Below are 10933 nucleotides of genomic sequence, written 5' to 3' on the forward strand. Positions count from 1 at the left end.
GGAAATCCAAAGGAAGATAAGATGCGTTGTGTGTGGTGGTGAATTTGGATTTTAAAAACTCAGACTTGTTGGCTGAAAGCCCAGCAGTTATGACTGGAGTATGTGGGTATGGGGGTGCATACTCACTCCTATAAAGCACCTGAAGCTTTACCGTAACTCCTTTTTTCCACCCACCAGCCTGAAATGTGTGCTGTATCCTCCTGGAAACAGTTGTGGAAGGGCTTTTTCACTTGAAAACGGATTGTTTGCCTTATCACAAGAACAGCATTAGTATTTAAAYTTTATCTTGTTTATTTTAGGACTAATGATGGTTACTAAGGACTTGGATTAAATGCTGCGGGCTAATAGATGGCTGTGGAGAAGGAAGAGATAGTGTGATCCTCATTTGGTTTGGTTTATGACATTACTGTCATTTTGGCCTGGAGGTGTGAGACCATTGAACTCCTGTGATTCTGGATACTTTTAGTCCAGTCCAAAGCCTCGTGAAGTTGCTTGAAAAAAAAAGTCACTGAATTAATGGGCTTTACATCTTGCCTTAGGAATGTCCTACCTCTGTTCCCTTTCAGAAATGAAGGACTGGTTTTTATATGGCTGTACCATCTCCTAGGTTTTCCTGTAGAACTTTCTTAGCACAGAGTCAAYTGACTGACCTTTACAAATAGCCTTTTATAGTGACCATGAAAGCAGATATACAGGACGTACAGGAAAGAGTGGCAGACTTTCCACCCCGCTCAGGGCTCATTTCAGAAGCTCAGCCCCGTTGGGCAGAGGGGCAGCTGTCCTCAGCCTAGACTAGCAGGCCGGGAATGGAGGCCTCGTACCTGGGAGCAGAACACGGAGCCGCCGCCGTGGCTCTTGCAGCTGCCTCATTCCTACCTCCAGTGTTTGCAGCCTGTTTTCCGCATAGCTTCTTCTTTAATCTTCCTATTGATTTTCATCTTCTGGCTTCCTTCTCCTGGGTGTTTGTTGCCCTCCTTTCTTCTGACTTCTCTTATCACTCTTCAGTTGCATTCTCCAGTCCTTTCTTCTCCCCAAGTGGTGTGCATATTGTCCCAACCCTAGAAGACATCAAAGGGATGCAGAGGATCAGATGTCCCTTTTGTAATGCGATAACCTTGCTGGTGTCGTTGTTAATATTCATATATCTCTAGGCTGTAGGCAGCCCCGGGGTGAACAAGCACCTCTCCGCTATCAGTGGTGGGTCTGTAGTGCCAAATTTGAACACAGCTAACTGCTTTAGTTCAATAAGATCCCACAGCAGCAGATTTTACAGGTTAATTCCATGCTGCTGTGAAAGGAGCACCTTTTTTTTTGCACTGTATGTTCAATAGTCTTAGATTGTCCTTTTACCCTGAGTCCTAKTGCAGAGGCACTGCACTTGTAATTTTGGGTGCCCATTTGTTGATAACTTCTCTTCATTCTTTTCTTTTTATCCATAATTCCATTAATTTCTCTATTAGGATAATTTATGTCCCTGGAAATGAGCTGCAGCTCTGCATGGACGGGTTGTGGGGCCAGATGGGTGCTGGGGTGCTACTTCTGCAGCTCCTTCTGCGTTCAGGAACCTGAAGAAGGCAGGGAGGCAGGTGGTAGCAAACCAGCCCCAGGTGCTTCTCAGGCTCTGGTTTCTCTGGCCCAGCACGTGCACTGACGGGCACTGCTGCTCTTTTGACTTTGGAGGGCTCATGACACCCTTTTCCTCAAGGTGCTCTCATGTTTAAACTGAGGTGGGAAAATCCATTGGAARTTTGATGAAAGGTTATTAACGAGCATGTGCAGGAGACATCTTTATCAATTAACTGAGAATTCAATCAAATTGGAAACTTGAGTTGCCCAARGGCCCAAGTTAGGACAAATGTCTGGAAAGAACTGTTTCTTAGAAGTTGTCAGAGCGCACAGCTGGGCTCCCAGCCATTCATACGGTCACTGCATTCGTCAAATTTATCAGGCTCCAAAATATGTTTAAACGCAAGAACAATCATGAAAACACAAGGGAGTTTTTCCAGCTGAGCTTCTGCAGTTGAAATTTGAACTCAGCAAAGACAGAGGAAAAGAGAGAAGCTGGAGAGGCATCTCTGCCTCACAACATGAATGGGAGAAGTGACAACAAAGTCCAAGATTTTYTGTTGTAAAATCTATGCCAAGAGTGAAGATTAAGGCTCAAGACATCTTCTCTTACATCAGCAGGCTTTACTTATTGCAACCAGTTATTTTGATTTCTTAATCCAAAAGTAAAGCCTTCTGGCATCGAGCTTGTGGGATAATAAATGAAAGAATAATGCAATGCAATGGGAAAGTCATGGTCAGCTCAAATAAATTCAACACTGACAGAGTGTGGTTTTCTGTGTAGGTGTAAGACAGAGACAAAGTATGTGGATACCTGTTGCCTTTGCACTCTTGCTGACAATACATAAGCCTAAGTAGGTCAAACAGGCACAATGCTCATTTTTAAAAGAGAACTATAAGCATTTCTAGTTTTTCTCTCTTCTCCTGCTCTCTCTTTTTTTTTACTTTTTCAGGACTTTAATCTTTTATATGAAGAAGCAAAGTATTACCAGCTGCAGCCAATGATTAAGGAACTCGAGCGATGGAAACAAGAGAAAGAACAAAGGAAACATTTCCAGCCTTGTGACTGCTTGGTCGTTAGAGTGACTCCAGATCTGGGGGAAAGAATTGCATTGAGTGGGGAGAAGGCTTTAATAGAAGAGATCTTCCCGGAGACGGGGGACGTCATGTGCAACTCCGTAAACGCCGGTTGGAACCAAGACCCTACCCACGTTATTAGGTTTCCTTTGAACGGATACTGCCGGTTGAACTCAGTGCAGGTAATGCCATTTCAGTGCTCTCTCTTGTCTTTTTTTTTTTTTTTTTTGTATTTCATGTTCAATTATATGCAAATTATTTGCTTCTGCCCAATTACCTTCAGTTCTCATATTGCAAGGAGACATTTTCTGCCTGGTGAGATCACAGTCTTTCAGGTTTTGCTAAGTCTAAGCAGAAAAATAGATTTAGATTTTGTGTATGTTAGTGCCATGCTGGTCTCATAATGGTGTTATACTGATAAATGCTAATTTTTTCATCAATGTATAGCCTGCAGCAGTTTTTTTTCCTCTAAAGTGCCCCCAGGAAGAAAGAGAGAGTTCCAAAAACTACAAAAAAAAAAATCTCCACACCATTTTATAGAAAATGCAACAATGTGTAAATGCATAATTTATGTCTCACTCATAATTAAATGATGGTGCCTGCGGGATGGACTTAAAAAAATTGATCTCTGCACTTTTTTTTTTTCAAAAGGATGTTCTATAAAAATTGCCCAGAGTATTTTAAACAAAATGTATTTCATTTTATACTCAGAGTTTTGACATTAGGTTTAAAATTAAACATATGAAACAAAGGAGGATAACTGGACAGATAGGTGGATGGAAGCAGAAATAAATAAATAACTTGTGTTTAGTGAGCCTTATGGACAAGAAATGGCATTTCACAAGGGATCACAACCACTGTGGCCAAAGCTTTGCTGTTGTAGCTGTCTTTGGGCTGAGTAGAGGGAACTATGTTGATGATGCTGTTAACTTGTGCTGTAATTAACCAGGGCAAAACCCAGAGCTTTTGGTTTTTGCATGTTCACCTTACAAATAATACGTGTACTAGGGAAAGTGAGACCTTCTGACCCATAGGGAAATATTTCCAAAATTACTGTCACCTACAGAGCTGCTAAGTGGGCTGTGGGAAATGACTAAGCGGTCCTGGTGAACTTCCCCGGGGGAAAATATCCGCCAAAGAGCTGGCTCAGGAGACAGCCTGGCCAGACAGGCTCAGGAGGGAGGCAGAAGAGCAGGGCAGCCTGGACCTGCTTTCCRTGCCCCTTGTCTCTATTTGCTCTGCAGCTGGACTGAGACTCCCTGCATCTCTCAAGCTCCAGGTGGGAACATTTCCAGGAGCTCCCCTGCCAACCAGGACAGGCAAAGGAGGATGAGTAGTTCTGCCAACCCACATTTGACACTGGCAGCCTTTTTCCTTGGGACAGCAGCATTCACCAACCCATTGCATACTAGTAGAAGCTTTTGCTTGAAACCAGACTGAAAATCAGCTATTTTGGGTGAACTTCTGGTTGAAGGTTGACAACTCTACTTTTGTTTGGTTAACTTACCAGCCCAAAGCCTGTGGTTAATTCTGTGCAGTCTTTGGCAGTTTCACATTTGGCGACGTTTAGACAGGACTACCCCAAAAGTAGAAGACTCTGGAGGTGGGTCAGAAGCAGGTCCACATGCTGAGACTGGGAACAGTGATGAATTCACCCCTGTTGGGGAGAAAGGAGATGTGTCTTGACYCCAACTAGAACTCACTCAAAATTCTACCAGTAGCAAAGAGCCCCTTTGTATCGGTTCACGCTGTGCAAAGCAATTTTTTATACCAAAGTAGTCTATAGTCTAAATAAGACTGATGCAACCAGCAGCTAATTGTTCATGGGCTCTGATGGACCCTGCTCAGCGCACAGGAATTGCACTTCCCTTTCCCAATACTTTTGGCAAAACYATGGTAAGGCAGAAGTTGGCAGTACATGGATTTTAATGCAGAGGTGTAAGGAAGATGGATCTGGAGGCCTTGGAATCAGGAGAGTAGAGTAGTTTCTAAAGAAGCTCCAAGCGTGTCTTGATGAGGCTGCCTGCTTTCTACTGAAATACTTTTGTCCCTGGTGCTCTGCATAGTGTATTTAGAAGCACAACTGCGGTATTTATAAATTGACTCTTACATTTTTTTCATAAAATGCTTTATGTCAGAAACTGTACACATAAAACAGAGAATGGCAACTACAGTGGGCAGCGGCAGGCAGAAAAACAACAGCCCTCAGTCAATGCCTCGTTGTAATTTCATATGGGTACAGAGTTTTCTTAAGACTGAGATTGTTTTTTCAACTCCTCACAGCAGGGTCTGATGAGACACGTGAACATACCTAGAGAAAATTGTGTGACGTGTTTATCTTGAACATTCTTTGTAATTAAGACTATATTTGTTAATATTCTGTGAAATTTAAATGAAATGCATTAAATGAAAGTATCATGTTTCTGTTTGGAAAGCCTTCCAACAAAATCARAGCCCAGATCTCCATGTGGTTAGAACAGTGGAAGGCAGAGTATATTAAATCTTAGCATAAATCCACTATTTAATATTGTGTGTGTGTCTCCCTATATATAAAAGTCACAGCTGAGATTCATTTACTTTTTGGCATATTCTCTTTGGAGCTTTACAGCAAAGTAGCTCTGATTTTATTCCTAGACACTTAGAAMGTCTCTGTGTTTGTATGTGTTACCTTTGAAAGCCGTAAGGCACGCAGGGCCCAACTCACCACAGGGAACTGAGTCCGTTCCCGTCCCACGCGCCGCCTTGGCCTGCACGGACGGGCACGACGACCGCGGCCAGCACGGCCCTTGGGAGGCCTCTGTCATAGAGCAGGGCACAACCTCATGCCAGTCACGCTTGAAAATGAGCAATACTGCAACGTCTCAGCCTTGTTTACAGGATTTYACTCGTTTGCCTCTTGCTCAGAAAATTGATGATGTCTAGGTTGTTAACACTAGATCATAGCCTGCAGCCTGGCCCTTTGAGCACAGAGGGAGGAAAAATGCACGGCTGTATCCACTGCACTGCGTGGATGGGGAGAGCTGCTCAGGAAAGGGAAGCCCTGAGTTAACCTGCAGCCTTCCATAGCTTGCAGCTGAGGCAAGTCAGGGGCACCCCCATGCTTGTTTTGCCTTACAAGCAAATAGATTTTCTAAAGTTTTTAGCAAGGTTTTGGAGCTGGGTCTCTCTCTGAGGTTTTTACCTGTCAACCCGGTGTTTCTGCATCCAGTTAAATGGCAGATGCCTCCATTGCCGTGGCCGGACTGACTCCATCTTCATCCTGCCTAGCCCGAGAACAGGGATCCACAACAAAACACACGGGCTGCAGCCTGTGAAGCAGCAGTTTGGTGATGTCTGACCGGAGTCCTGCCGTCCCTCTTAGCAGGAACAAGCGTTGCCACAGCCTGGGCCTGGTGGCCCGTCACTGTCCTTGAGGCTATGTGGAGCACACACAAATCACAGGCTGTTAAGATTTTCTCCTTTTTTTTTTCTTTTAAGCTTTTAAATCTGTATCTATATATAAATGTGTGTGTGTGTATATTATATATATAAATGTACATATATATGTGTGTATATATATACACGCACATATAAAAGGAGAAGGCTTTTATATATTAAAAAAATCTACTCCCTGTGTGTCTTTTAATCTTTTCAGGTTTATTTTTCTTCCACACACTGGGGTAGCTTTCTCCCTTTCAGTTCTACAACTTTTTTACAGTCTAAGCTATATAAAAATCAGGGCAAAAGTCAGTGAGATTTGGCAGATGTAACTTTGTGAGAACACAAGTCCCTTTGTCCCAAGGCCAGGCCGAGCGCGCAGGGCAGGCTGACGCGGAGCAGACTGTGCCTGGCTTAGGCAAAGCTGCGCTGGAGCATTCCCTTTTAATGCCTCTCCTGAGGAGCCAGGGCAGCAAGTACAAGTTTTTAGTTACCACTAGAGACCTAAACCACTGATTGAAATGAAGGTGGCTAAAACACGAGACTTCAAAGGAAGGTTCCCATAGATTAAAAATAGAAAATATTATTGTGGATTACATTGCACTACAATACTACCTTGCATTCAGTTTTCCTTTTCAGATCCGTTACCCTTAATAAAGGCCCCAAACTGCTCTTTTGGRAAGAAGCAAAGCCAAAAGAAACAGGGCACTAAAGAAATGCACCCTGGCATTAACGTTGGTCAGCACGTGCAGGGGCCAGAGCAGAGGTCTGCTGTGCAAATCTTCAACAYGTGGCCCTGTTTTCAGTCCCCCCTCTAGTAATCAGCCTGTGCCTTAAAGCATAAGGTTTTTAAGAACCACTGCAGTAGGGGTGACTACTAAGGTGCTTGATAGTGTCACTGGTGGTAAATCCAAGAAACAAACAAAATTCTTTATCATAAACCCACGAGGAAGAATGGGTGAGTTTTTGCCTTCTGACTGTGGTATGTTGCTTAGACACATATCTGAGTTGAGYGAATCAGCTTTTGAATAGCTTAGTCCACATAGTCCTGAGTTGCAAGCAAACCCATCCTGAAAGAGCATGAGTGATGCTGAAGGCACCACGYGCGGCCAGGTTTGCTCTCCTGGGTGGGGGGCCCACGTGATGCAGCGATGGGGGATGTTTCAGCAAGGCTCATATGTGCTCTGAATCTGCTTGTTCTTGTTGACATTTATCAGTAGAGAAAAAGGCAGGAAGCTTTTCTTGCCTGTAACRTAAATAGTGGGTCAGCTCCTCTAATCATACACATTACAGGCCGGGTGTGATTTTGCTGTTACACGCTACAGCATTATTAGCATTGATCTGTGGATTAGCTCCCTACAGGGGTCTCTGGAAAAGGACTGGAAGGATTGGTGGAGGGAGTTTTGGATGCAGATCTCATACGAGGGTGTGAAGATTAGGGTTATTTAGCCTGTCCTAAAATGTACGTCTCCTTATGCTCTGCCATATATAACCAGTTTACCCCACTATACAACCATGGAGTGCAATAGACAAGAGCACCTTTCCAAATCCGCTACCCAGTGGTGATACACAGGGATCACCGGAGCTCCCAAGGGCACATAGGGAAGTGCCTCAGGGTCTTTTCTCACCGTCCCACACATCCCTGCAGCCCGAGCGCTTCCGCCGGGACTCACCGGAGCGGGGGCAGCCATCGGGCATCTCCTGCGCAGGGTCCTCAGCTCCGCGCTCGCTCTTGGCTGTCAGCGCGGCCGGCGGGGACCCCCGAGCGCTGGGCAAACCCGCCGGCCTCCTGCTCCGCTGGCGCCCACATCCACGGGCCCTTGGCTGGCACGGCTGGGACAGTCACTGGAATTACAGGTGCCTCTGCGCTCCTTAAACTCACACATCTATTTGCACCAACTTTTCTTCAGGAGGAGGAAGRAAAAATACATTTGGGCAACGCAGATTGACCTCTTTCCTGGGCCAGTTTCCTTGCTTAGTGTCCCCGTCTTGGCTCCCTGCTCTTCCAGAGCAGCTCACCTTCCGGCAAGGAAGGATCACAGCTGCAGTTTYGTGAACACCTCATGGAAGTGCCACTCAGCTTCCCACCATACCTACATCTGCTAACCAACAYGTCAGAAATGTTTCCAGCTCAGAAATGTGTTCTGCTCACATTAATAATGAATAACAGACATATTTTATTATGTCTTAAACCTAGTGTTGCTTTCCAGTAAGAGATAGCATCGATATCACTGCAGTCCAGTATTTTACTCTATAATGTACTAGGCTGCTCTGTAGACTGCTTATTTGTTTGATTAATTTTTGTTTTCTGCAGAGGTTTGCTGTGAGCAAGACTTTAATCACAGTGTAGTCATTTAAGAATAAGTTATAGAATTATAGCTGAATAATATTCATTCTGTGAGGACTCAAAAGACCAAATCCATCATTTAGATTCAGTTGCTTTTATCACTAGAATTTTCTAAATATTAATCTGATTTTTTTTTCCCCACATTGCAGGTGCTTGAAAGATTATTTCAGAAGGGGTTTAACGTGGCAGCCTCCTGTGGTGGCGGGGTGGATTCCTCCCAGTTCAGCGAGTACGTGCTGTGTCGCGAGGACAGACGGCCACAGCCTACTCCAACGATCAGAATAAAACAGGAGCCCCTGGACTAGAACCCACCCTCACTCCTTTGTAACCGTAGAAGTGTTTAATAGCCCCTTATGTGAAACACTAAGGATTTGCAAAACAGTATTAGCAAACAGATTTTGACTTTATGTTGCCAATTAGTGGTATTCTGAAACTACCTGTCACATAGCCAGCCATGAAATGCATTCGGGAAACCCGGTGTCCCTTTCTCACGATGGAAGTGCCGGGCGCGCTCGGCGCGCCGGGCTCTGTGGGAACGTGCTGGCAGCTCCACAGCTGCGGTGGTGGCAAAGGAGAAGCTCCAGCGCAGTCCTGACCCGAGCCGGGACTTCTGCAGAAAGACCAATTAAAGCAATTTGAATTTAGCAGGAGGAGAACCGAATCTGACAGCGTTTCCAGTGACAGCCGCCCCCACAGCCACTGCCGACGGCAGGAAGCGGAGGCCACCCCAAGGAAGAGGAGACACTAAAAACTGCACCGAGAATCCTCCCTGACCGCACACCCTTCCTAGCAGATGTGCTTTGCACCTCCACACGTTGCATCACACTTCTGTGATTGTACTCACGCTAGCAAATGGCTTATTTTTATACAACATTTCCAGCTGAAATCTCTATGGACAGAATCCAGAATCAGAAAAGGACCGATTTATAGTCAACTGGTGCTCAGTACTTTAAAACAAACAAACAAAAAGCAACAAAAATTTTGACAAGGTCAATGATGGCCAGTATTTGCAACAGTAGGGATCTGGAAGCACAAAATAAAATGCCATCTACCATCATCCAGTGGCCACATGCCTCACATGGAGCTGTAGTTCTCTTAAAGCCAGTCTTCTTTTGACTCAGAAATTGTCAGTTTTGCATCATCTAAGAAGCGTGGTTCTGCTAAGCTCTGCTACCCCTTGTTACTCATGGCCCATGCTTAGGAGGAARCGTTAAGAATTTTGGACAACCCAACTCTTTATAGGTCTGGATTTTTTTACAAAAGGCCGTTAAAACCCTCCCCCTTCCCTTGTCTGATGAAAGCAGGCCACGTTTTTGTTTAGATTGTTTTTCCTCTATTATTTTATAAACTAGCATTAAAATCCTGATTCTGTAGCTGCCCTCTTCCTGTGTAATTTTCTCTTTAAAGAAGCCTGATGTCTGCAGGAGGTTACTGTTCCTTCCATGAATCAGTATCGACTCTTCCGACTCGCAGGGCTTCCTAACTCAGGAGACAGCACCACGTTTGCAGGTGCAAGGTTATAAATAGCATTCTGCCAAGTCCTGTTTGTTGCTGTTTAGCATGATTGGGTCCTCAATAACTAATTCATATGTTAATCACAATTTTGTTTCTCCCACATTAATTTATAGAATACTGTTGTAGATGCTGAATTTTAATTAAACTCTTTTTTAGATGCATAAATATGGCCATACAGAACAAGGGACAGAGTATTAAATGGTCAACAATTCTTAAATGCCGAAATGATTATGATTAGGCAAAAATAACAATCCAAGTGTTCTGAAGTGATGAGCTGTACTGAGTGGCCAAGGTGCAGCCTGTGCAGAGGTCTCGTTTTTGGAGAAGTGCTGGATACCTGCCCTGGAAATTCCGACCTCTGCGGTTAGCTCAGCTTGGATTCCCAAATTCCAAATCTCTCGTGAAAACGTTAGCCTATGTGTATTGGCCTGCTAATTTAGCAGAACAGTTGAGCAAATCTGTCTACTTTAAAAGAGTTGTAAAGTTATTTTATTTTGTGGTTTTATACTTGTATGACACTAAAGTTGCTAGGTATTGCCATATTTGAATATATGGCACAGCATTCACCTTTGTATGTAAGATATCTGTAGAATTGTATATTATACATTTAATATTGTAAAGAACTTAACGTATAATTGTCATGTATTTGTGTATGCACATTTCTTATACAGTACGTCATGCCATAAACATTTCTGTAAAGTAAAGGATCAAAAATAAGCAAGTAGGGTGGCACACTCACTGAATCTGCCTGGTGTGGGAGAGGCGAGAAGCGTTGGTCACGTCTCCTCCGGCCTTCTGCTCCAGCCAGCTCGATGTGGCCCTGTCTTACAGAGGGGAGAAAAAAGAAGCATTTTATTTATTACTTTCCTACATGGAGTTCACTTTCAGTTCGAAATATCCTCAAATAATCCRCGTAGCTGCTGGGTCATTTCCTACGTTCACTTCATCCCGCACCCRGAGGGGACGGGAGGCTCCGCAGGGCTGTGCACTGTGCTGGCGCTCGGCCAGGGC

The 10933-nt window shown here is 44.3% G+C and overlaps 1 protein-coding gene across 1 annotated transcript in view; it reads left to right on the forward strand.

Annotated features, from left to right (window-relative positions):
• Window positions 1–10552, forward strand: part of KCTD15 (potassium channel tetramerization domain containing 15) — a 34712-nt gene extending 24160 nt beyond the window's left edge. Inside the window, exons 3-4 of the mRNA XM_026036556.1 lie at window positions 2520–2825; window positions 8557–10552. Of these exons, the coding sequence (XP_025892341.1) occupies window positions 2520–2825; window positions 8557–8712 (462 nt within the window). The 3' untranslated portion in view covers window positions 8713–10552. The remainder of the gene's footprint in view (window positions 1–2519; window positions 2826–8556) is intronic.
• The last annotated feature ends 381 nt before the right edge of the window (window positions 10553–10933 follow it).

The sequence above is a fragment of the Nothoprocta perdicaria genome, unplaced genomic scaffold, assembly GCF_003342845.1.
Source record: "Nothoprocta perdicaria isolate Ctin4 unplaced genomic scaffold, notPer1 scaffold_18, whole genome shotgun sequence".
Classification (NCBI taxonomy): domain Eukaryota; kingdom Metazoa; phylum Chordata; class Aves; order Tinamiformes; family Tinamidae; genus Nothoprocta; species Nothoprocta perdicaria.